This window comes from Magallana gigas, chromosome 7 (genome assembly GCF_963853765.1).
Source record: "Magallana gigas chromosome 7, xbMagGiga1.1, whole genome shotgun sequence".
Lineage (NCBI taxonomy): Eukaryota > Metazoa > Mollusca > Bivalvia > Ostreida > Ostreidae > Magallana > Magallana gigas.
Window position 1 is genome coordinate 3,052,390 of NC_088859.1, and position 27,889 is coordinate 3,080,278.

The 27,889-nt window shown below is 35.2% G+C and overlaps 1 protein-coding gene across 16 annotated transcripts; it reads right to left on the reverse strand.

Annotated features, from left to right (window-relative positions):
• Nucleotides 1-121: 121 nt before the first annotated feature.
• On the reverse strand, nt 122-27,572 carry LOC105342068 (trichohyalin). Of its 16 annotated transcripts, XM_066065148.1 has the most exons (29): nt 27,296-27,572; nt 24,452-24,660; nt 23,142-23,258; nt 21,724-21,846; nt 20,983-21,135; nt 20,010-20,150; nt 19,572-19,760; nt 18,799-18,924; nt 18,336-18,509; nt 17,153-17,266; nt 16,624-16,788; nt 16,046-16,165; nt 15,665-15,802; nt 13,284-13,418; nt 11,496-11,573; nt 10,386-10,499; nt 9,084-9,173; nt 8,940-8,990; nt 7,958-8,092; nt 7,354-7,524; nt 7,077-7,244; nt 6,471-6,611; nt 5,654-5,785; nt 4,861-5,010; nt 2,449-2,517; nt 1,600-1,637; nt 1,190-1,309; nt 983-1,059; nt 122-878 (listed from the first exon to the last, which is right to left on the reverse strand). In XM_066065148.1, exons 2-28 carry the CDS (start codon nt 24,650-24,652, stop codon nt 1,020-1,022), a joined length of 3,393 nt encoding a protein of 1,130 aa, XP_065921220.1. In that variant the 5' UTR covers nt 24,653-24,660; nt 27,296-27,572; the 3' UTR covers nt 122-878; nt 983-1,019. The 16 variants fall into 16 exon arrangements, with proteins under 16 accessions (XP_065921220.1, XP_065921222.1, XP_065921221.1 ...); XM_066065150.1 differs by lacking the exon at nt 19,572-19,760 and having other exon boundaries at nt 27,296-27,571; XM_066065149.1 differs by lacking the exon at nt 10,386-10,499 and having other exon boundaries at nt 27,296-27,571.
• Between the last annotated feature and the right edge of the window lie 317 nt (nt 27,573-27,889).

Consider the following 27,889-nt stretch of genomic DNA (forward strand, 5'->3'; position numbering starts at 1 on the left):
TCATAATTTTAAAAGTTAATGGAATACTTTAATTTTTTAAAATAATAATATTCTAGACTGAAAATTGCATCCCATTAAAAATGCCCTGCTTTACATGAACTGTTTGATAAACAAGACCAAGTTCCTGTATGTGAATATTTATTTCTATAAATAAATAAAGCATTTCTGTCTCCTATACTAATATCACTTCAAAGTCCTTAACCACCAATGAATTGACATTTGACATGTAAACATGAGAGAACTCAGAAACAAACAGATCATCATACAATGCGATTCAGATTTCTGTCAGCAGAATCCTGGTTTTTATACATATTTCAAAATACCTTATAAATGTATTGAACTGAATAAATACATTGAAATTGCAAGATATATACATATCATAATAAATTTATAATATAAAATAAAAAAATAGAATTGTGCAATTTTAATGCTAGAGGACTTAACAAATGAAAATAATTTAGGAAACTTTGGATTTTAACATAGGGTTTTCCTTTTAATCTGGTTATGGCACACATAAGTAAGAGACAAAGTCCCACCTTTGTGGAACGTCAAAAAGACATAACACCTCAGCACTTCTGTATAAATTCCAACAAATGATTAACGTAAAACAGTTAATTAACGTAAAGCTCCACACAACAAGGTTTGATCAGGGAATGAGAAAGGAGGCAGATTCTGTTTAAAGGGAAGTAACTATGAGTGGCGGTGATCAATAAATATACAGGTCATTGTAACATCTACAGTAGCTTTGGTCTGCTGCTTTGTATTAATACTCTGGTCTATACTAGTGTTAGGTTATATAATACTGGACGGAGTCACTTTCAGAATGGACGCAATGTGACGCTCTTTACAGTACAAAAAAATCTCTGTCATGTCGCCTCCTGAAAATAGAAAGCACACTTATAAACAATTGATTGGGAGAGTGTTTATATAATTATTGAACTGATCTGCTGGATTGAGTCCTGTCATACTGAGTACAACTTACTCCGACTTGAAACAAATCTCTGAATTCCCTGCTTCAGTTACTGATCATAGCGTCTGTATTGAGCGTCATAACCTCGACTGTAAAAAATAAAAAGATCTTCTTTATGTCTAACATAAACAGACTAAAGCATTTCTTCATAAAATGGTATGCATAAAGTACAGAACTAGTATATTTGAGGCATTGAACTGGTACATCCTTTGGACTTACTCTGCTCCGGACCTGGAGTACTCCGGATCATCAAATCTCCTGTAAGAGGCCTCCTCTCTCCTCTTCTTGTCCAGCATCTCCTCGTACGTTGGAGTATGGATCGGCTTGTCACTGGTCGGCCTGTACAGATCAAGGTCAAATAAAATTTAGTTAAGTTATGTGTAGTTCACAATACATACTGCATGTCTTCCACTTATAATTACCGGTACATATCAAGCAAAATTTGCCATTATGATAGGTCTTAAAATTAAAATATAGAGGACTGAATGCCCATGTAAAACTAAAAGTAGTGCAATGAACTATACTCTGATAGAACTGTTATGCATACATATTAATTAAGATGTAGATGCATATATATACAACAGTAAACTGTGGTGTTGCTAAAACAATGATTAAAGAATTTTGCTGACCTTGATCTTGAGCCAGCAGCTTCTTTCTGCCAATTATCCTAAAACACATAACACAAAGTTCTACATATCTGCATCTGTTAAAAACAGTTTTACATCACAGTCAAAAATCTCATGTATCTCATACTAAATCACATAAATTTTACTTTCTTTCAAATTTAAATGTGTAATTAATGGTTACAATTCATAGAAAATAGCATGAGTCAGTTTATCCAAGCTGGTTCGAGTGCTAAGTATATGGCTAAAATCGTCCAAAATTGACTTCCAAACATGGATGTAAATTCCATGTATGAAAGACTTTTTAAAATGCCCACCTCTTCTTATCATTTATAATCTGATTAAACAATATATCTTACATACTTTAACTCTTTTGTATACTGTAAATTCTTAATTAAAAGCAAGAAATTAATATCCGTATAAAATTGTGGGTACACATCTCACGGATATTAAAATCTCGTTTTTATTTTTCGTACAAATGTAAACTATTAAAGAAATTACCCGGGTATAATAAAAATTTGGTGTTCAAGATTTAATATTCTTGCGATTTGATGAAAAACAGTTGAATCGCGAAATTAAGTACTCACGTAAAATAATAAATCTACAGTAAATATCACATTATTAATTCAAAGACAAATGTACATGCAAGCCTTGTTGTTCAAAGAGGATATAAAGGTTGCAATCTATACTTAACGAATTGATGCCAAACATTTTGTCATAGCCTGCATTATAATGTTTTATCCATATGAAACACAAAGGCAGCATTGTTGATGTTTAAGTATCTGAATGGCCTGGATGTTGAGCAACATAACACTTGGTTTACCAATGTTCGCTCTAACTCAGTAAGTAACCTACTTCCATGACTTTGGAGTCCACCCACTTGGGTCGTTCCAGGGGGCGCTGATGTGGCTGTGAGATATATTTCTGTAACAAGCAGACAAACAGCACATGCAAACGATTAAACAAGCTCCCCATACCATGTACCCATCATTAATATAGTAACCCCACACACCATGTGACACAGGGAGTGAACGATTAAACAAGCTCCCCATACCATGTACCCATCATTGATATAGTAACCCCACACACCATGTGACACAGGGAGTGAACGATTAAACAAGCTCCCCATACCATGTACCCATCATTAATATAGTAACCCCACACACCATGTGACACAGGGAGTGAACGATTAAACAAGCTCCCCATACCATGTACCCATCATTAATATAGTAACCCCACACACCATGTGACACAGGGAGTGAACGATTAAACAAGCTCCCCATACCATGTACCCATCATTAATATAGTAACCCCACACACCATGTGACACAGGGAGTGAACGATTAAACAAGCTCCCCATACCATGTACCCATCATTGATATAGTAACCCCACACACCATGTGACACAGGGAGTGAACGATTAAACAAGCTCCCCATACCATGTACCCATCATTAATATAGTAACCCCACACACCATGTGACACAGGGAGTGAACGATTAAACAAGCTCCCCATACCATGTACCCATCATTAATATAGTAACCCCACACACCATGTGACACAGGGAGTGAACAATTAAACAAGCTCCCCATACCATGTACCCATCATTAATATAGTAACCCCACACACCATGTGACACAGGGAGTGAACGATTAAACAAGCTCCCCATACCATGTACCCATCATTAATATAGTAACCCCACACACCATGTGACACAGGGAGTGAACGATTAAACAAGCTCCCCATACCATGTACCCATCATTAATATAGTAACCCCACACACCATGTGACACAGGGAGTGAACGATTAAACAAGCTCCCCATACCATGTACCCATCATTGATATAGTAACCCCACACACCATGTGACACAGGGAGTGAACAATTAAACAAGCTCCCCATACCATGTACCCATCATTGATATAGTAACCCCACACACCATGTGACACAGGGAGTGAACGATTAAACAAGCTCCCCATACCATGTACCCATCATTGATATAGTAACCCCACACACCATGTGACACAGGGAGTGAACAATTAAACAAGCTCCCCATACCATGTACCCATCATTAATATAGTAACCCCACACACCATGTGACACAGGGAGTGAACGATTAAACAAGCTCCCCATACCATGTACCCATCATTGATATAGTAACCCCACACACCATGTGACACAGGGAGTGAACGATTAAACAAGCTCCCCATACCATGTACCCATCATTAATATAGTAACCCCACACACCATGTGACACAGGGAGTGAACGATTAAACAAGCTCCCCATACCATGTACCCATCATTAATATAGTAACCCCACACACCATGTGACACAGGGAGTGACGTTTTATGTTTTTCAGTGCATGTATGTGGCAGATCCACCAAAATAAACACTGCATTTATCAATTTTTTTTAAAAGTTTTAAAGAGCAAGATAATCTTAACCAAACCTTGCCAAGACATCATTATTTGGGTAAATTGAAATATTGACAAGGCAAAGTCTATCGTCTCATCAAGTATAGTTTACAGTTAACCCATATTTCATTTACATCATCATGTGCATCACGAAAAGCACTTAACTTTCCATGTAAGTTTACAAAATTTCTGATAGCCTTGTCAATTATTCAAATTATAGAGGCAATAATGACAAATACATTTGATGACAATATATTTGAGGTGTTTTTCTGAATGTTGCTGGAAAAAGTCCAAAACCCTGTAATGACATGTTTGTATAAATAGAGTACATAAAACACCCCACTGCCACCTTGGTTTGTGGGGTTACATTCATATGAAATGCTTTACTAAGAAATTCTTCAATCTCTACTTCATTAGTTTATTAGAGTTGCTGGTAAATATCCCTAAAACCACCGAAGAATTGTCTCAATCTTTATGTCATTAGTTAATTAGGATTGCTGGTTCATATCCCTATAACCACAGTTCCCTGTACACCCTACACCCTGTACCTTATACAAGATACAGTAAATTGTCTGTCTGTTAGTCTGTTACACTTCTAAATTAGTCGTCTATATCTACTTCTTTGTTAAGATTTAGTTGCGTTGGTTTGGGCACTTCATTTTGGTTCAATATCTCGTCTATTGAATAGCCAAAGTGCCAAATGAGTAAGTTATGGGGTCTGTCTCATTGGGATTTATCAAATTTCAATCATCAAATGATCATTATACCATGCAAGTACTTAGTCTCAGGAACCTGTGTTATACTCTATAAAATGGCTTTACATAAGACCGAGATATCTCAATTTACGTGTACTCACGTCTTTGAGATATTTATTATATTCCTCGTGCCGCTCCTTGGCAAGTTTCTCCCTCATCTCTTCGACCGGTCGCCCGAGGTGAGTCATGAAGCCAATCCGATTGTCAGGTCGAGTGTTCTCCTGTTTCCTAAACCGATCGGCCTCCTGCTTCTATAACACAAACAATAAGGTTCAGACTTGTGCATGTAGTTATGATAAATGTGGCAGAAAAAATGAAATTTGATGACTTGTTTTATTTATAAGTCTAAGATTGAAAGCGTTTAATTTGTTTAACAAGCACATGCATTGAGTTTACATTGCATGGCTACTAAGTTAGATAAAACATGCTTCTAGAATGAGTATTTTGGGGGGTTAAAGTTTTCAAGAATACTGTTTTCTTTTGCGTCAATCTGAACAAGAACAAAAATAATAAACAATTTCATCAAAATAAAGTATTTTGTTATTGACAAATATGTGTACAATGAAAAAACAAAACGTGACATCTCAATTTAAACATATCACAATGTTTTGCATGTATTATCTGGGGAAAAAAGGTGTACTATTAGGTACATGATATTATTTTATTCTAATCATACAATGCCTTTATTATATGAATCTTGATAATATACAATGTGCATTATACCTACATAATACATGTTTACATATATAAAACTAAATATTTGGATACATGTAACAATACACAAAGATACACAGACAGAGAAGCAAACTTTTATTACATAAGCATGAGGTATGATTGGGTGTAAGGGAGGTTCCCGCCACCAGCCAGCCAATCGTAAGCAGTGTCTTTTGTTACCTCTAGGAAATCCTTCAAATCTTTTGATCTCTCCTCACGCATTCGATTCTTGACATCCTTGTTATATACAGGATCAAACAGGACTGCCCCTTGTGATCCAAACTCTTTTACTCGCTCTTTAGGGGGAGTTTTCTGGGTAAAATGGTCATAGGTCAAAACTAAAGCTCATGGGGACAGCTTTGATTCATTTAACAAATCAAAAACCACAATATATTGTATGAATGTGGTTGAGATTCCTTTCATAATTTTCCTAAATAATCAAATTAAAGTTTCGGAAAAACTAATGCATTCTTGTGTGTAACAAGAAGTATGAAGATGAAAATTTAAAAAAAAAGGTTGATGAATTAAAAATTTTTAAATACACTGAATAATGGATATTTCAAGCAAACAGCTAAGAAGACAGAAGACAGAAACAAATCTAGCAAAAATGGACCAAAAAAGTTGTAGCAAACTCAAAAAATAAAAGAATCTGTGCAAAGGCATGTACACATTGAAATGTATAAGAGTTTTGAGAAATAATGAAGACTGCAAAGAAATGAGGGCACAAATCCCCAAATAACCATGCTTGTCTGACCAGAAATTGTGTGCTATAGAGGCTATAGGAGGAATATCATTTAAGTAATCTGAAAAACAGTGTCATGCTTGATGCATTAGATTAAATTTTACCATATTTCATGAGCTGTTTGAACCTGGTCTGAAAAGCAATTACACGTAATGAGATTAAACGAACCATGTGTATTGCATAGCCTCAGTTTGAGTAAGTTTGATCAGTGCAATGGTAGCAGCAGATTTAAGAGTTTTGATTGGAGGAGAGTACCTGGCTTTGATATTCTTTAAACTCCTTTTGGAGCTGAGCATCAAGCCTCTTGCGTCGGCCTTTGTACTCGCCGGACTGCGGAATGGTATGGACTGGCTCATCCTCCCGCCATATTTCCTTTGACCTTTGAACCACAGGATGCTGCACAAAGACAAGGTTATAATCTGTCCGTGTCTTTATTCACCACACTGAACACAAGCTCAACCTTTCTTTAAAACTCACTTTTATGAGCAGATAATGTTGATTAAATGTTGTCATGCATCTTCACTGCAAAACAAGCAAGTGTTGGGTTAAAGGACTTGCGAACACTGTTAGACTGATTTGCCGCTCCAGAGTATATTTCCACAAAAAAACTCCAAAATTACAGCATGTACAACTCCAAGAACTCAACATGCATCTTTGTTAAGCTAGCAAAATATACACACATCATAAAGCCAGGATCCTGCAGAATCCTCCTTTGGTTAGAGAAGTTAACAGCTTTGTACTTGACGTACATATTAGTGTCAGCCCTGACTTTGTACTAGTACATATTAGTGTCTGCCCCGATTTTGTACTTGTACTTATTAGTGTCAGCCCCGACTCAGACATTAGACCACGCTGCATTACCCCCAAGTAATAGTCCCGACACTCGTCTCGCCACTGCTGCTGCAGGTGCTTTTGTTTCTCCTTGTATTCCCCCGCCGGAAGAATCGTCGGATTGTCAATCTCCTTCTGATTATAACTGGCCAGGACTCTTTCTCGTTCTTGCAAGTCCTTCTTCACGATTTCGTACTTCTGTTTTTCAGTAGTATAAAGTTGTGGGTTTTATTTTACGAACAGATATCAAATTTATATCCGAATTCAACTGAATTCATTGTACAGTAGAACCAGTCATGTGACCAACCTTGGCAGCAAAATCTCGGAAGTTTTTCCTCCACTCCTCCTGCAGCTGTTTCTGCTTTTCAACGTACTCTCCCTGAGGAAAGATTCGGACTTTGTCCATATCTATTCCATCAGATTCTATCTTAGCAATCGCTTCCTCTCTTTTCCTGTGGATGTTCTTCAGATCTTGGGGCTATGAATAATAGGCTTCAGTTTTTGAGATAGTTACGGAAAAAAGACACCCCTGCATCTCGTTTTATTTCTTAGCATGATCAAATTTGATCAACTTATTTCGCATCAAAGAAAAATACATATGAATATCATTGTTTCTATGTACTTAATAAATGAATCAGATCTGGTCCGTCATTGAAAAACATACAATTATCTACAATTCTACAGCTATAACGATGATATAACAACATGAACTAAGCTTATACATGTATTCTAAATAGAAAACTCAGACTAGTATCAGACTGTAAATGACTATGCATTAACTTTTGTGATCAGTGAAAGAAAATTGATATATGTATTGTGGACCAACGCTGTGAAGGGTCGAAGGTCATGGTTAGGGTTCAAAGGTTAAGGTTAGACCTGTAGAGATTAATGGTGGGTTACAACAATGATACCTTGATGTAATCATTATAATCCTTGCGTCGCTCTCGGTTAAATCTCTCGTTGGCACTGCTGGGGTAATCGACTCGGTCACCAGCAATGAGTGAGCCTACTGGAGCGTTCCGCTGAGATTGTCGACCAGCTGGCTCCTGTCAGGGAGAGAGACCCAGTAACAAGTTACATACATAACAATGACAGCCACTAGACTCTACTTCCTACAAGACAGCAAGACAGGTCAGTCTGCTACAAGACACAAAGACAACCTCTACAACTGGGTAACAGTCTGTGTCTACCAGTCCCCTGGGATCAAAAATGGAGGATTTGAAAGACATAAAACTTTTCTGACCAACATGTTTACATGACCAGTGAGTGCTCACAAAAGGATTTGAACCAGTGACTATGAAATGAGAGTGTCTACACAGATGAATTTAGATTAGATGATTTATCCATCCAAAACTAGAACCACCACCAAACTGTTTTCCGCATTGAAATAAACTGTTACATATAACAATATGCCTTATGTACCACATAATAGTTAAACACATTTTTTTTTTTCAAAAACACCCTCTTAATAATTGTACACAGAAGTAAACATATCAAATAAATGAACAATGAGAACAAATAGTGCTTCACTTGTTTGTTTGTGTGAGAAATGATTGTAACATCAGCACACAAATGATGATCTAAATTATAAGTTGGAATGTCTTGTTGAAAATCATTGAAGAGTAGCTGGTTGAAAATTTCCAGTCATGCCTTTCAATTGTGTGCCCAATAATGATATCTCACAAACTAGAAATTCATCAAGTAGTTGCATGGCCTTTTCCTCTGTCATCATTTTTACTATGTAGCCATCTATTTCCTTTCCCCATATTTAACACTTGAGCCTTGGAATAAAAATCTCATTCTCCAAAGCAAACCGCAAACCGCACATTAAAGAAATCCAAACCGCAATCACAACCACAAACAAACAAACCATCAAACAAAACAGAACTTTACCTTCCCCATTTTTGGCCCTTTGTCTAAATTCTTTGTTACTGGATTTCTGTACTGTATATCAGAAAACAAAGCATAATTTTTGCTGCCTTAGTTCTACAAGGTCAATTAACATGGCTGTGAAGGTTAGGGTCAAGGTCACCTCACCTGTTCCTGAGTCTCTGTCATCAGTCCATAGTATTTCACTTTCCCACTGTTTGTCCTAACTTGGTCACTAGAAATGGCCTGAGGGGCAATCTACCATAGAAATCATGTTCCCAGTGCCAAGCATAGGTCAAACAAGTAATCATTGGAACACACAAACCAAACTAAACCATGACATTCAAACTGTCATCATAAACACATCCACACAAGCTATTACACCATCCCAGCAGAACTTCTATTTATCAAATATACCAGTATAGCTATCCTTAACCAGGAAAAAAAGTGTCCACAGGTGTAGGTCATGACAAAACTACTGAAGAAAAATTCCTAGACCTAATATGTGTCTAGTTACTACAGTGCCCCAAAACTGTGAAGACATTTTACTATGTGAGCAATCGTATAATTAAGCTTTCAGTTTTGAAAATCATAACTTGGGTTTTTCTTCTCAAACTTAATGCCAAGTGCGATATGCAGAAAAATATTTTTTTCATGTATAGACAAAATAATATGTTAAAGATATTTTATTCTCTATAAAAATATGGTACAAGTAAATATCAGGTGCAACCCTCCGGCTCCATGTGAAAGTGCAAAGTAATACATCAAAAATCAAAAGAAAAAAGCCCTGGTAAAAACAAGAAAAAAAAGGGGGAGAAACAACAGAATTTTTACAATGGATCAAAAAGTAACTCAAAAAAGAAAAAAAAAACTTTCGAACCAAAAGTCACACAAGTTGTCACTGCACAAATAAACTAAAATAGGAAATCCCAAAACCTGAACCAGAGAGAGAGACCAGCTGACCTACTTGTCTCCCAGGGCCGACCTACTTGTCTCCCAGGGCTGACCTACTACCCAGCAGAGTGTACTAACATGTATCCCCGTATGTCAAACAACTTTAATTTAAGGTGTAACAAAACTTCAAGATGTTTTGAAGCTAAATCATTAGTGGTAATATTTTGTAACTAGTGCTTTTATGTTTCTTGTATACCATTTTGCTTTATCGCCAAAATTATTTTCCACCAACCAGTTTACTACTGTAAAGTGAAATAAGCTACAAATTCTGGTCTGTTACAGTAAGGGCGGCTAATACCGGTATGTCTTAGAGGTATCATTGAGGTGGTTACTTACATTTTATAAATTCATGGGAGGAAAGAATTTGTGTTATTAAATGCTACACTCTAAAAATCTTGATTTACTCTATACAAAAAAGGGTAAGAAACTGGATATGGGATAAATCTAGATTGGAAGCACCATTATATGAGACGTCCACTCTGATTGGTCAGTAGGGGATACACCTGGGAGGAATACCTGAACGTGAGAATCAAAGTTTGACCGTGCCTGATTGTCAAGCCGACTCGAGTATTGCTCCAACTCCAAGGAGTATCTACCCCTGTTTGTCAGGAGAGCTGCCGGGTCTTGATACTATTCAATGGAAGCAAAAGAGTCTTTGATGGTGGAAACCATATAATGGGTATTTTTTACGTGCTGCTAATTTTTACTAATTTTTACGAGTTTTATAAATCCGTAAAGATTAAACGCGTAAATTTTCACAGAAGTAAAAAAACACCACACGTAAACGCGTAAATTTTCACAGATTTAAAGTATAAAAACACCGCACGTAAATTTTCTACATCGTACGTATGACAGTAATGTTCATGAGCTTCAGCTCAGTCCCTGATGGCTGTACATGTAGGTATATTTGAGCGTTTTTGGTCACATGGTGATAACAGTTCAGATCTTTCTATTCAGTCTTGAGTGTTTTTTAAAACTACGTATAATGCCACGTTAGTAGCTATATAATAAGTAAAGTGTATATCACATATGAAATAAAGGTAAATGAATAAACACAATGTTATCGTAATAATTAAGAACTCGTTAATAGAAAAACGATATTCTGATTTTTTATAAGTGTTAACTGTAACAAAGTCACGGTGAAATTTTCCCCCCTTTTACCACAGATGATTTTAATTTCTACGGACATGTCCAATTCGTAAAAAAATTACACGTAAAAATTCAAATCGCCCTATTTTAAGACAAATTCCTTAAAAAATTACAGCAGTAAAAATTACCCGTTATACGGTATTATGAATGCTTCACATGTTACACCCACTCTCAAAAGCACTGTCACTTTCAAAACATATTGCAATAAACCACAAATGGTTTCAAATAGGCAATGAATTTTGAATCTGCCCAAAAAATTTCATTAATAAAATATATAAAAATACATATGAAACTTTGCAAGGTGCATCTTTTATGCATTTTTCTCGTATTTTCTCAAAGGTAAGCAAATCAATCAATTCTAAGGCAACGCAAGCAGAATCAAATTCACAGTAGATGGCTATCCCCAACCCCCATAAAACTACAAGCGAGGGTGTGGGAGGGGGTGGGAGGTGTTCCTCAGGGTGGCCTTGTACTGACCTGGTCTTGGAACTCACTCTTCAGACCCAGCTCTGGGCGACGATTCGTCTCCGGGGGCTGGTGCTGATTGAAACCTTTCTGCAAGATCAGAAATATGTTGATGTTAAAAACTGCATTCTTCATGTATTCAAATTCATTTACAGACAGTGAGTTGAGTCAATTATGAACCATACATTTTGTTTTCAACAGAACGTTTATTGTAAGACATATTTTTAAGGTAACACAACTCATTACTATATTTCAATTAATTTCATTAAACTACTCCTAATGGATATCAAACAAGGAATAAACAAGAGTTGAGTTGCCTAAAGTTGTACAGTATATCACACATCAACCCAAGCCCTAGTGTCCTGTATATAACCCTCTCCCATACATCCGTCTCCATGGCTTTGTGCAATAGTAAAACAGGTTACATTTTATATATGGTGTACATAGCATATAATGCAATACATGTATATTGAAGGTTAGTAATCCATCTGTTAAATGAAATCATTAAATTAATCCGTTATATAATTCCCAGTAAGCTCTCTTCTAGAATGTCCGAATTTTTGTAGCTCTTTAGGCTCTTAATATGTTTGTACATAAAAAGAATCATATTCAAAGTCTATCCCCTCCTGAAAATTTAAAGCCATTTTTTCCAACTTTCTGATTGCCTTGCCAGGAATTATATAGTACATGATTAGTAACAATGTTTAAATAGTTCATAGACAGACACACTGGGCAATCTGCATTTGAATTAAAGTACAGTCAAACCTTGTTATCTCAAACCCAATGAATCTAAGTCTGAGAGAAAATATGGGGTCATTGAATGATATGGAAGAAATCAAACTGCATATAAAAACTGAGATTGTGTCTTCCAACCCACTTTGACATATCCATGGTATTTGAGATATCAATATTTGAGACAATGAGGTTGACCTGTACTTGTGAAATCGTACATGAACATCACAGAATGCTTCATTACTCAGTGTGTAATGTCTCAGGTTAATGTCAAGCATCTATGTGTTTGTTAGTAAACGAAAATAAGTGTTGAATGAAAATCACACAGCTCTAGTATCCAAACATGATACATCCTCAGAAAAATGCACAAATCTACCCTAGTTCTAAATGCTAAAAAGATATTTACTCATTATAAACATTATTTATATTTACCAGCAATGAACAACAAAAATCTTGTACATTAAAGAAAAAAATTCCAAATGTACTGGGTACATGTTTTTACAAATAGTAACTTACGATATGTAAATAAATTACATACATGTACTTGTGTATAATCTTATCATTCAAATCACTTCAAAACAATCACTCCAAATAAATATGTCAAGCTTAATTAGCACACAAACTACCAAGCGTAAGAAAGCCACAGTTTGTAACTTGTCTCTAATAACTTGTCAGATCTTCTATCATATCGGACTTCTTTTACTTGGTAATTGTAAAAAAAAAAAAAGTTTTATCGTATAAAGTGGTCTGTCACCAGCTGATTTGCATTAATGATCAATGCAAATTTTCAGGAATATACGTGATCGAAGAAAACTCCACTATGAGATAATGGTGTGCACAAGGAAAATGTGAAAGAACTATTACATGGGTTAATAAATGTTTTTTAAAAATATGTATTAATCATAGAGTTTATCTGAGTACAAGTAGATATTTATTTGACAGTGCCCATTTAAAATATGTGCAAAGTGCCACAAATGAAAATCAGAAAAGATTAAAGTAGCCAACCAAAAAAATAAAACCACAAAAAGATGTCTGGTAACCGTGGCATCACACATAAAGCCCTAATACCTTTGCCAGCAAATCGTTGTATTCCTGATTTCGCTGTTTTTCCTGCATTTTACGCATGCTATCATATTGCCGCTGACTGAGGGGCAAGCCCTGAAGGTGATCTGGTGTCGGGGCTCGATTACGCTGCTGATCATGCTGTAACATTACATATAGATATCTACAGTCATAACTAATCAATCCTAGAATCCTTTGGTCTGAAGGTCAAAGGTCATACTAGTATCTGTCATGTCCCCCACTCTGCATATGGTAAGCTATAAATGTAAACTACAGTTAGTGCCAGGTGACTAGGAAGCTAAATTGGGTGATTAACATAAAATGTCTGATGCTACCTTTAAAATATCAAAACCTCCACCAATCAAGTTAACCAGATCTATAATACTGCTGTGATGGACCTTCTTAGTGGAACTAAGACGTGTAACACTCAGAAAACTTCATAGTTATATGGTCTAACAAATATCATGATGCCATGTAAAAACAGCACAAAAAAACTTCTGATAGAATAGTAATATGGATGGTAGCACATGCGGCAGTGGGCAAAATTCATGAGACCTTGCTATAAAAACAACATATACATGACAGCCATGTATGTTGACACCACATACATGTTTTCAGTGATCTACTATAATCAAAATTACCATGGTGGGTGACACCACATTGACTCATAATAAAGGCACCAAATATACTGATCTAAATTGATGACCAGTAAGTCTATGGTCTGTGATATTACATTTGCTTACAATGATGGCACCTCATAAACTATAATCAAATTGTATGGAATAACAGACTTTGATCGTAATGTATGGTACCACATGTGCTAACCTGATTTATACAACCCAATACTGTGGAATCATCATTGTTCCTGAGAGATCAATGTTCGTGGCATTCATCGGTAACCCTTGCCCACGAATTTACATCCCCACTTACATATACACAATCATTTCTTTAAAATTTATCAAAATTATCCCTAATACACTACTACAGAAATTATGTCCCCACGAACGAGGAAAATTTTGGCTACCCATGAACACTGCCCCCCCCCATGAATAACAAGAGGCCCATGGGCCACATCGCTCACCTGAGGAACAGTAGGTATGATAAAATCAGCTTAATGGAGTCATAATACAAACTATCTGGACAATGGACAATAATACATGTAGATCCTGTATAAATAAAATCCATTTTTCCCCTGGATATTCTTATGTTTATAATCATTAGTCCCTTTTCTAACAGGATGATTTTATAGTCATATCACATGTTGAGTATTGCAGTTCTCAAAAAGATCCTTAACAATTGTTTATATATGGGATATAAACCTTAATCAAACTTTGAACCTTCTTGTGAGGCCTAAGAATTGTCCTGGGGCAAAAGTCTTAACAATTATAAAGAATCATCTGGCTGATTAGTTTCTGAGAAGAAGATTTTTAAAGATTTACTCTATATATTCCTGTTAAACTTCGACTCCCCATTGTGGCCCCACCCTACCCCCGCGGGTCATGATTTTCACAACTTTGAATTTACACTACCTGGGGATGCTTCCACACAAGTTTCAGCTTTCTTGGTCTTATGGTTCGTGAGAAGAAGATTTTTAAAAATTCTCGAAAATTTTCATAAATTCCTGATTATCTCCCTATGCAAAAAGGCATAGTCCTTAATTTTCACAACTATGAATCCCCTTACGCTAAGAATGCTTTGTGCCAAGTTTGGTTGAAATTGGCCCAGTGGTTCTTGAGAAGATGTTGAAAATGTGAAAAGTTTATAGACAGATAGACAGACAGACAGACAGACAGACGGACGACAGACAAAATGTGATCAGAATAGCTCACCTGAGCTTTCAGCTCAGGTGAGCTAAAAATAATTCCACAGTACATTATGACTATCATTAATTTATGACACCACATTCATTGATCAATTATTATAAAATATGTGATGTTTATAATATGCGGCAACTCTTAGGTATACATAAGACTCTATACATGTATCTGTTTATTTTTGCGATGTTCCAATATTTGCTTATTTAGTGATAACTTTCTCATCACAGAAAATAATTTATGTAGAAATTATGTCTGGTAGTATATATTATTAGAAACTTTTTTAAATCTAAAAAAAATGACTTGCACAAATGAAAAATGCTTTAAATTTACCCACTTAGACTTATTTTGTGACAAAAAAATATGTCAGTTTGTGGCACCACATTGTGACAAAATCAGTGAGCCCATAACCTACAACTACTGGTATGTAGTGTATAGCACAACACACACATTGACTTAACAAGCAACAACTAGTGATCATAAAAATCAATGGGACCACTTCCAGTGACTTTAAGGCTTGGCACCACATCCAATAGCTGATGGCACCACCCACAGTAACTTTAATCTGACTACCTTCAGTAGAACATTGTAGTCCCAGTTTCTCTGTTTTTCCTGCTTTTTGCGGAACTCATTGTACTTGAGTTCACTTTCTACCATGGGTAAGCTGGTCCCATAGCTATGTGGGGCACTGGTTTGATTTGATGGATCCCCCTTCAGAAACATAATAAAGATTGACTCACGACTAAAATCTATATCATAACAAAGAGTCACTTAACACCATGCCAAACTGTGTGATAACTGTGAAATGAAATCTTGGTAAAACCCTCGTCTCTATACCCTAATCTTGTGATTTTGGAATTCCACCTGTCCATCATATAAAGCCCTATGTCAAAATCCTGAAGAAACTCTTGAGTAATATCACACTTCTAGAGCAAGAGGAAACACAATGTATACCTGCTTTCTCAACAATTGGTTGTACTCCATATTTCTCTGCTTTTCCATCCATTTTTGTTTGGGAGTATAATGTTGTTGACCTATGGGTAGACCGTAAGCCTCAGGGGGAGTGGCAGGCTGCTATATATAGAAACGAGTTAACGTCCACACAGCAGTTAATGGCCCTACCCTCAAACCACACGTAGCTCTATACATGCTGAGCTAATCACTACAGACCAAATAATGCAAGCAGCATACACTCGCGCTTTAACATATGCTGCATGCTGAAGAAAGATACTTCACATCTATCTGCATGCTACACAGCATAGAAAGCAATGCCATCATTTTGTCAGCAATTTTTTAATCACATGCATCACACTTGGCAATTATTTTGTAAGTAAAATCCTCCATCTTGAACTCGTTATTTTTCACGCGTAGTAAGATTAATTTTTAGTTTGCTCACTATAATGATAACCATGCCCGACTCGAGTCGCACCAAGATTTACAGAACTCACCTCATTCCCGCGGCTGTATACCTATAGGAAAGGACTCCCGGACTATTAGGGTGTTAGGTTAGTGGTTAGTCACTAGGGACTTACATTTTTGAGGTAATTCTGATACTCTCTGTGCTGAAGGTCGTTGAGGGCCTGTCGCCTGCGGTCATACTGCTCTGAGTCGTAGTAGTCTCCCTTGACGATCGGTGCCGGGGCCTGACGTCTCTGATCTGCCAACTTCTGCTTCTTCTCATCCTCTAGATGTTGTTTCTATAGTAAACAATTTGAAAATTAAGTTAGACTTTGGTCAATATGTAAATATAGGACTGACTCTACTAAACATATCTACTGGAAATACTGTAAATTCCTGATCAAAAGTGAAGAAATCATACAGGAGAATCACCTCCTTTAAAACATCATCACTTACTAATAAGTTTATTTTTATAACAATCATAAACTTTATGAAATTACAATAAAAATATTGCTCTTCCAATTTAATACTCTTTCAATTTGATTCAAACTGGCAAAATCAGTGAAGAACTCATGTAAAATAAGGAATCTACAATCATTTGAGAATTCTGAGTATCTAAGTTATATATTATTTTAGGATTTCCTTCCACACACTTGCACTCACTTTGGCCAGGAAGTCATTGTATTCCTTGTTGCGGACCTCGTGTTCCGTCTGTCTGCGGAAGGCGCCATAATCGTCATGGCCAATGTTGGCTTGATGTGGAGGGGAAGTAACTCTCTGAAATTAAAGTCAGGTATCATAAATGCTAGTACTTAGAATATCATATTAATTTAGAAGTCTATCAGACTAGAAACAAAAAGTTGCTACTTAGATTAAACATCTTAGAATATTTTTTTCATTGAAATATATAATATAAATAAATGAAAATGTATGGTGAAAATATGATTGAAAACAACTTCAAAAAGTATATCAATAGCAATTTGTCTTTTGATTTCTAATGGGAAGTTGAAGAAAAGGTTTATCATTAAAACACTTACTTTTGCATTTATACCAAATAATTGAAATTAACTCAATATGTTAAACAACAATAATTTCTATTAAGTTATCAGAAATAACTTCTACTGTATACAGGGTTATTTTTGCCTGTTGTTTTTTTTTCTTCACATTTCTACATTTGCAAATGGTTTTGCCCCATCAGTATATAAAATATACTCTAGTTAACAAAGCAATTTAAATTCTTTTTTTTTAATTCTCCCTGTTTGTAATTCCGCAGACGTGGGTAAAAGGGGTCAAAATAAAACTGGGGCAAATATTTCCCTGTATACAGTATTAAAAGTACTATAATAATGCAAATAATAACACTCAACAAAGTTCTTTGCAGTTTCCATGAACCAGTCTAGTTTTAATTGGTAAATTCGAAAAAATAAAAGTATATGTATATGTGTTATACCAACAAATAAAATTCCAAAATAAAATCACTTTTTTTTAAATGCCCACAAATGAATCTGAAAATGTGCTGTTTAGTAAAGTGATTTAGTACTGATGAATTCTCGTGGCATCTCAATAAGTATTGGCACAATGTGTGACAAATGTAAACAACATTGCTCAATTCAGAATTCTTGATAAGGATCAAACAGATAAAATCGAACAGTTTTATGCACAAACACGTAATTATTGAGACACCTTGAGAATTTTCCAGAGTGATTGCATGCAATATATGGAACATTCCAGAACATGATTTTAAATATCTACATGGTACATATATTTTCTATGCAGCTAGATAATGGGTTCTAACTAAAGAAGCCTACTATCTGAAGAAACTGACACGATGAGAGAAGTGTCATACCTTCACCTGATCAAAGTTGCTTTGTCTATAGGACTGGGGGTCCCATCTCCCCGAGGGAGGACGGTCCTGGGGAGGGTTTATGGGAGGAGGGGGGTCAGAGTTTGGCTGTCGGCGGTCTATCACCGGAATTTCCAGCTGGTGCTGAGCTCGATTCAAGATTTGCTCTTTTTGTTGCTGGAAGTTTAAGAATTTAATTTTTCTTTTATGGATAGATTTTGATTAATAAACTCAGCTACAACAAAAACACAAGTAATTCTACATTTTGTTATTAAGGTTAAACTTTGACAAGTTATTGAATTAAAATTATTAATTGGTCTGTCTATGCTACGTCACAACATGTATTACAGATTACAGATACATGTATTATCTGACTTTAGTCTGCTTTGCTATTATCATGATTATATTGTCCTCTGAAATTTATGACAACAGTATAGCATTACTAAGTATTTAATATCAAGTATACCCTCAACAACTCATCTCGATATTGCCTCTTCTTGAGTTCGGCGATTTTGTGCCTCTCGGCCTCGGTGGGTATATTGAGGCCCACGGGAGGGGTGGGTGGGGCGCGGGGGGTACCATTAGCCTCTTTCTAAATCAAGACAGTGTGTATTAGTTGTGTTACTCCACTGCAAACAAACTCCACCATTAAACTGGACAAACACTTCATAATCAATACTTGGTTTAGATTTAAACTTCAAGAACAATGCACTGAAGGCCACATATATTAATAGCAGCTCTGTGAAGCTCCCTGGCTTACATATTAGTTGGTATTGTTCTGTGTTAGCGACATTAATAACTGCTCACAGTTTTTAGACACACATGCATATATGAGGGTATATATAGAATAAACATTGACGCACAGTGCTCTATCTTGCTCCTGTTTTATCAACAGTGTAACACAAACTGGACTCTAGGTACATAAAATGGATAAATTGGAAATCTGTATCTTGCATCTGCAGTGTTTTCTGTTTAACAGGATACCTTCACAGGTACCCTCTAAGTTGTCAATAATTGTTAGTGACTTGAAGCTAACTCTGAGGAGTACATACTTAGTAATACTGTGTACAGACACTAGTACTATCTACTAATACAGTGTATGGAGAGCTAGTGTCTACTCTAATATACTGGCAAGACTTTAGGTTATTATCTAGAGTACAGAGGACTATAAGCCGACAGTTAACAAGACTAGAAGACCTGATAGTAGTGGACTCCTAGCTCTCTATGTACGGGCTTTACCTGCGCTAAGAGTCGGTTATAATCGTTCTTACGCTCCGAACTGAGCACTTCTTTTAATTTTTTATAATCAACGATAACATTCCGTGGGGAGCCCACTAGAGGGCGCTCACTCTCCAAGTGCCCCTCGTGGCTGGGGGATGTGTCCAACTGAAATTCTTTAGCTCGTTGCAACCATTGCTCATTTTGTTGCTATTCAATATTTCAAAATAAAGGTCTAGTTCACTTCTAATGAAATATCATACAGACAGTAATCAAAACTGACAGGAGAAACGCTAGTATGTTTTAATGAGGTAATTATATGGTCTTTGGACCACATACAGAGAAATATTTGATCTCTATACATTAAAAAAAACTTGATAAAAACTACAAGATTAATAAAAAATTCAAATACTTTTCAATGGGAATATCCAAAGAAACAGATGGGCGCTGCTTGATTACCTTAAGCAGAGACTGCCTATATTCGCGGACTCTATCCTTTTTGAGCTGATTGCGATACACCTCGTATCCCCCTAGAGCGAGCCCACCAGGGGGAGTAACTGGTCGCCCTGCGCTCTCATGCTCCAAGTTCTCCTTCAGTTTCTGTTATCAGGACAAAGTTAGGTTAAACAAAGCTAACTCGTGTTACAAAGCGCCATATCCACAAGCATGAATGGATGACACACACAACAAACAAAGCCTCACTCAGCCACCGGCCGCATGTCACATGACCATCACATGACTTTACCTTTGATGGGGTACCCAACGTGCGATCACCTTCGATGGATTTTAAATCCAGTCGCTTGTGATCATCCTTCAGAAATGGTGTCATAGATTAAAATTTCAAGCTTCTCTTAGTTTGAAAGAGTATGATTGATTTTGCATGCACAAGAATACAGCAATCTACAGCGAGGGTTTCCAAATTATGCATGTATAGATGAAAGGCGAATGAGGAGAGACAGCTAAATATCAATAAAGAAACTAACAGAGAATCTAAATGAAACACATGTGCAGCACTGTGTATACATATTGTTGTAATTCTGATATGTTGTTGCATGTACTTATAAATTGTTCAACCTAAAATCTGTGTTTAATTTCAGTGTAACATTGTTGGGAAATGATATTGATAGCTAAATTTGAATTGTTTTAATAAAGTCTCCATCTGAAATGATTTATTTCTGCAATACTAGATAATATTGAAAAACATTCTGTTTATTCGGTAATACATGTATATAAAACATTCTAAAATTTACTATTACTGGGTTATAACTATTTTTAGATAGAATCAACACACATTTTGTATTTACCAAGGGTACTATATAGTACGTTTAGATTATGTGAGTTAATTATGACGTGTGATGTCTATTCCGGGTAGTAACTTAGTTCACCACAAGCTCTGGTTAATTAGGTCATCACCACTGATGTGCCCACTTACCAGGTAATCGTTGTACTCCTTCCTTCGCTCCTCTCGGAGTTGTTGCGACATCTGGTTGTGGTCGTACATCTCCGTCTGATTGGCTGGGTGTGGGGGTGAGGCGTGCTGTTGACGCACCATCTCATCACGGTGTCTGTTTGCCTGCTCCTCTTTCTAATTGTGCAGAAAAAGCAAAAAATGTTATAAAATTGCCTGACGCTGTCAATGAACTTACATTTCCAGACGATATTTCATTAACTTTAAAGTAAAGAATAGAAGTTTTTCTAATTTACTGATTAGATCTCACGTAAGTGCATTAATTTTAAAGTGAAAGCAAGCTATGCAAACTTTAAGCATGCAAGTCACATTTTAACATACAGGTGTTACTGAAGAATTGTGCACTTGCTACATTATTTTTAAAATAAAAAATATGAAGAAAAAATCAAGTTTTATACACCAAAAGGTTAAGAAATACATAACCTGCTAAACTGATCAAGTTCAGAATTGAAAAGAAACTTAAAAGTTCTATAATAGCATATAAGACTAGCAAATAAAGGAGAGATACGGGTAAATAAGGGAGAAAGTTTAAGAACTAACACAACACAAAAGCGTTTGTTATAAACTGAACGGTAGTAATCTGAGCTGACGGAAGACCTGAAACAGACGGATTAGTACAGAGTCTGTAACGTAAATATCAAATGATGGTGTGTGCTGTCAGTACCCGTCTATTGACTACAGAAACACTACTAGCGCACCCTATACCTCCTTCATATATTTATTGTAGTCTCTGTGACGCTCGGTGTCCAGAACCTTGCGAGCCTGTGCATAATTTCCGATTGGGAGCCCGTCATCTACACTGCCTGTGGTATAATACACAGGCTTTTGCTAAAAACAAACAAGACCAAAGGATTGAGTTCCTGGTGACATGTTTTTGTCTTTTTGGAGGGTAGTGATTTGAATGATCCAGCCTTCATGTTTTGCCTGTCTGTCTGTTAGTAGCTTTTAAAGCACTGACTATTGTTATTACAATATTCTGAGTCAGACTAATTTAATTACTGTCAATGACAGTTCTATGAGTTGTTCTAGTTGTGAAGAGCCATGCCATGCTGATCAGTCACAGAATTACAGGTATTGGCATGCATGCCAAAGAAGAACCAAATGCATGTATGTCCCTTTGATATAAGGTTTGGTTTTCTTGAGGGTTTTTTTAGAGTCTATTAGAGAAGATCTTCTATTAATTAAGGTGGAATAACACACCTGAAAAAAGTCACTCAAATTAACAGGAAATATTTTGGTTATGAAAGATATAATGATAAATAAACTGTACAAATGTCAAATAAGTGAAAAATTTGCAGTTTGGGGATAAAAAATGAATATTTAAATAATTATTCCAGTAAGTAACAACAAAAGCCCCTGCGGGATTCAAACTTGGGATGTACGGACCACAAGTCCGACACTTTATCCACTCGGCTATGGAGTAAGTTACATGTTTCAGTCCATAAAATCTAAAACGAAATGCCGTTTCAATCAGCAGTCAGCCATTTTGTGATGATGTGTTATTCCACCTGAGTTCTTAAACAAGAAATATCCTCCATCCTACCCCCTACTTCATTTTCAGTACTGTAAAAGGGACAATTCAGAATAAGTTTTGCTGCTTTAACCTTAATATGTACCATAATTACACATCTGATCAATTTCTTTTCTCATAACATTAGCCCTCTTTAAAGTGAAAATTCTAAAAGTCTACATTAATGTGTATTTTTTTTTTAAAAGCCGCTTTTAAATGCATAAACATTTAGTGAAATGCATTGAAATGAAAAAGTGAAAACATTTAAAATTTTATGGCCATTTGCAAATACTACTTAAGACATCAATGAAAATATGTACAAATAACATCAAGGCGTGAACACATTTCCTAAATCAATAAAATAAAAAAATTATGTACAAAATATGTTTTAAAATATTGCTTTCTAAAAGCTTTAAAGTTTAAAAAATTATTCTAAAGGAAACGATTCCTTGAAATAAGAAATTCTGAATACATGAGTCTACATCTAACTCTAGAATACGAGAATGCATGTAATGTTGTCACGCCCCAACAGGGTCCAAGTAAAACATGCACTAGATACAGAAGCGTTAGGGTGTGAGTCCTCTGCCTATAGAGGGCGCCAGGAGCTACATACTCGCCGCATGTGGTCCTCGTACTCCTTACGCATTTCCATCTGAATCAGATGCCTGCGCTCTTTGGCTTTTTCATCACTTAAACTGACTAATCCCGAGGTTATCTGCAAATCATCAGGCTACGATGAAAACAGAGAACTATGATTCTTTTTTTCTTTTTTTTAATTAGATATTACTTTTTAAAAAAACCAGTTTTTCATTTTTGAGCCTAAACTTACTGTTACTTAAAATCATAATGAATTTTTCATAAATTATTTCTTTAATTCAAATCTTAAAAATTGTTTAAAACAAGTGAATAACAACGAGCAGCCATTTTATATTTTGTTTTCGCCTTTTGAAATAAATGTATAACTTGAGATTAATATGCCTTTTAACCTTGAAATGATCTGACAAAATCACTTAAAAGACATTCAAAGAACTTCCGTTTCTTATCAAAGCTTCTTCATCTCCATTTCCTAATATTGAATACCATAAATAAACCCTTTCATTTATTTCCAAATGTTAAATACCATTAACAAAGCAGCTAAAAATCAATAATTCTTTTAGTATATATCAAGAGAGCAAACACTGTAGACCAGGCTGTCAGCAGCTGTGCGGTTCAGAGGAGGCTACACGAGCGGTGCATAGCAGAGCCGTGTGCTGGGGATTTGGCGGTTTGCCCCTTTAAAGCTGTAAACTTTAGAGAAAATGCAGTCTTGAAAAGTGAAAGACAGGAGTTGACATTTGAACACAGGCGGTCCTTGTAAATTCAATTCAGAAGAGGGTCATTTATCATAAACACATCATGGATCCTGTCAAGGCAACCTGCATTGCACTATAAACTTTACAATTGAATTTATTTTATAAGCGGTATATAATTCAAGTGGAGGATATCTGTTAATGACATAGAAATGTTTACATTTATGTATAACATGGGAATTCCATCACAGTACAAGATATCTAGTCTAAATATGGCATTCAAGTTTGATAAATTATACACTTCAGGTATAACTTGAAAGTATAGAATAATCCATAGCTATATTAAAGTGGATTTGTTCATAAAACCAAACTATGTTTTTAACTGTTGTTTTATTTTAGACCTTGATAGTGAAAGTTCAAAGAGAGTTCTAATCCATCATCAGATCCTTTTGATATAATTCTTCAGCATTAATTATACTACACTAATACATGTACTCATCTTTTTCCTCAGTCATACTGAGTGATATTCTAGAGAGACTTGTTTCTCCTCACAAAAATATTTGCAGTGAACAAGAAAAAAACAATAATTAATGTTAAAAATGATATAGGAAGAGAGAGAAGCTTGACTTCTTACCACTGGGGGGTCGGAGGAGCCTGGATACTGTGAGGTGGGGTTGTATCTCTCCTGGCCGTATTCCTGACCTCTCCTGTAGTCCCCGGGCTGCTGATAGGATTCATATGCTGGGCGACCATAATCATTCTGGGGGTTGGAGTCGTACATGGGCCGACCATAGTCCGGATATTCTGGATTTCTGTCAACCATGGCAGCACACATTTTGTCACCTACAAAATTAAATCTAGTTTAATACTGATACCAAGTAATACAATAAAGGTGATAAAAGGTGATTTCTTTGTGGTTAGACCAGTTGCAAAAATTGCAGAAAAAATATAAAATCTGCATCAGCAGAGTACGATATTTCACAAACTTAAGATCAATTTCATAGAACAGCCTTAACAAGAAAAGTTTTACAAAGCAGGAATATTAAAAATGTAGAAAAATACAACCAAATGCAGCCTGGTGCGTAATGTTAAGGCAAATACATAGATCACATTTCATAAATGAAATTTTGAATGTTTTTTCAAGAACTTCGATTATTGTATGAAAATTCTTTTGGGTCTATCCAAAATTGTATTAGGTTGATATTACTTGAAAATATTCAACACTCTGGAAGGCCTAGATTAGTTATAAATAAGAAATCAATTACAGAAGTTAAAAATCTACTGACATACGGTAGACGGAAGAGTTATATATAACAAGATTGCCAATATATGAAATATTATGTCGGGACAATGATTACAAATTTCTAAAACAGAAAACTATTCAAAACATACAGAAAATGTGATAAAATACTTGCCATAAAATGAGCTAAATACACTTTCACTGTCAAAAAACCATAGGTTGATTGACTTTAGATGTGATTCTATATTCATGACAGCAATTAAAATCTATTGTTAACGTTTATATACAGACAAACTTATACAGGCAGTCACAAACTCATAAACTATAGTTTACAACCAATAGATATGGTTTTACTGATGAAAACTATGTTTTACAAATTTACGATATGTAATCTATAGTTTACAGTTGAATATTTGCATTCCACCTATTTTAAGCGAGTAAAGTGTCACAGTGGAAAGCTACTGCAGATACATACAGGGTACTGAAAGGTTAAATCATGAGTTTTTTTATTGACTTCACAAACATTGAACAATCTTAAAGTGCAATGTCACAAGCAAAAATAAAAGTTTACGCTTGTGGCTCTAACAGTTAATTTGAACTTGCATTTAGGATAATACGGTAGCTGCATGTAATTATGAGGTATAATGCAGACAATGCAAGAAGTTAAAAATGTAAATATAAGCATTATATCATTATCATTTTTTAAAGATATAGTCTCATAACTGCAACGGTATGTGCAAACAAATTTTCATAACATGCATTACTCAATTTGTTTGCACAAAGCGTTGCAGTTATGAGATCAAATTCATGAGGAATAAAATGCTTAATAAACCTAGTTTATCAACTATAAAACTATATTTAGTTTTGTGAAGTTGGCATACCATATTATACAACAGCATATGATAAGATTGTTCATGCCCCCATTTAACCCTTTTGGATAAGAAAGTAAGATTTTCAGGCCCTAACAACTATGGTATATAAGTCTTTCAAAATGTTATCTTTCTTATCAAAATTAGTTATAATAAATACTCTATGTATCTGATGAAGCTCTTGTTTCATTATATGTCTTTCAATAAATAAGGTTATAACTAACATAAAATAATAATTAGGTAATACACAATGATGATGAAAAGATAGACGATATATCTAATAAATTCCTGATGAATATTTTTATAATATAATGACATTTAAAGTTTGCAACCCATTTCTGTAAGCAATTCATGGCTATTATTTTAAATTCCATGTTTTTCACTTGTTAAATTTTGGTCATTGCATTAGGTTTACATGATCTGATCACAAAATCAACAAACAACAATAGCCTTACAATAAAATCTCTGGGGTATCACAGATCCTGAATGTTTAAATCCCACTTAATGCTTTGTTTATTCTAAATCTGTTTTGATCCCCAGTCTTGTCCTAAATATGATTACGAATAATGTATTGGGGTGATGACAAAGGATTTTATTCATTTAAATAGGGAGCATTATATTGCTTGTGATATTCAGGAGCATCAGGAGTGGTATTAGATGCTTTAATTTGTGGTTCACTGTATTTCTTATGTCTACATTCATTAATATATATATATATATATATATATATATATATATATATATATATATATATATATATATATATATATATATATATATATATATATATATCTCAATAAAAATAGTATAATTACTACACACAAAAACAATCTCTCTGTGAAATTTAGAAAAATATCCAGTAGATGTGTATACTATAATATAATTATATTTTACAGTATCAACTGAATTTCTGAACATGATCCTAATTATATATATAACTGTTAGAACCAAATATAATTAATAAACATTCATGTGTCCAAATCCCTCCCGTTTATATCTGATGTTTTTGAGAACTTGGATGAAAATAAAGGGAAAGAGCAATGGCGCTGACATATACAGATATACTACGTACTAATTGTATAAATGGTTGATGGATTACATGTTTGATTAACAATAACAGTAAATTATTTCAGCCTTAATTTTGTTAATCAACTGTATATTAATCAAAGTTACAAGAAATTTTAAGTTAAAATGGCAATCTTTAGATGAAAATATTCAAAATGTCAAATCAAACCATAAAAACTTACACGTTCTGTGTTTTCGACAACAACTCTTTTGTTAATTCAATAATCCATACTATATTTACCTAACTTACCAATCAGTGATTAATGGTATTAAGTAACAATGCATTTAAAAGATTATTACTGACCGTTAAGGCACGTGTACTCCGCTCTCTACGATAATGGACGATTGTTGACAAGGTGCGATACACAATAGCGTGGTTAGCAACAAGTGCTCTTCTCGTTAATTACAACGGAACAGGGGTGAATTAATCAGCATATGTAATAATTCTGTTCTTAGACAAGTTATATTACTAGTGCATCGTTCTAAATTGCTATTTTTGACGCTTATTTCAAGTGTAAATCAAATAAAAATCTAGCGCAAAATGAATCGGAAGTAAACTTGTGAATATGAAAATAGTAACGAAGTGGAATGCGTGTAGCATTTAAAAATCCGGGAGTGTGTTTGCTTTGCCAAGGGAGATGTGCGACAACCAAAGAATGGGTTTATATTGCTCATTAATTTCAACGAGGTTGTTCATATTGAATCTACTGGATTCAAGTGCTTGCTTAAGAATTTAGAAATCGGTGTTTTTAAGCATGTGGGAAGTCGAAACCGTCATACATTGTAAAATTAACTATCAGTAACGTTAGGCCTTTGAATGGTACTGACATTATGTAATACAAATGTATTAAGATTTGAATAGACAATTAACTTTTATGGTGCATGAAACAAGACAGTT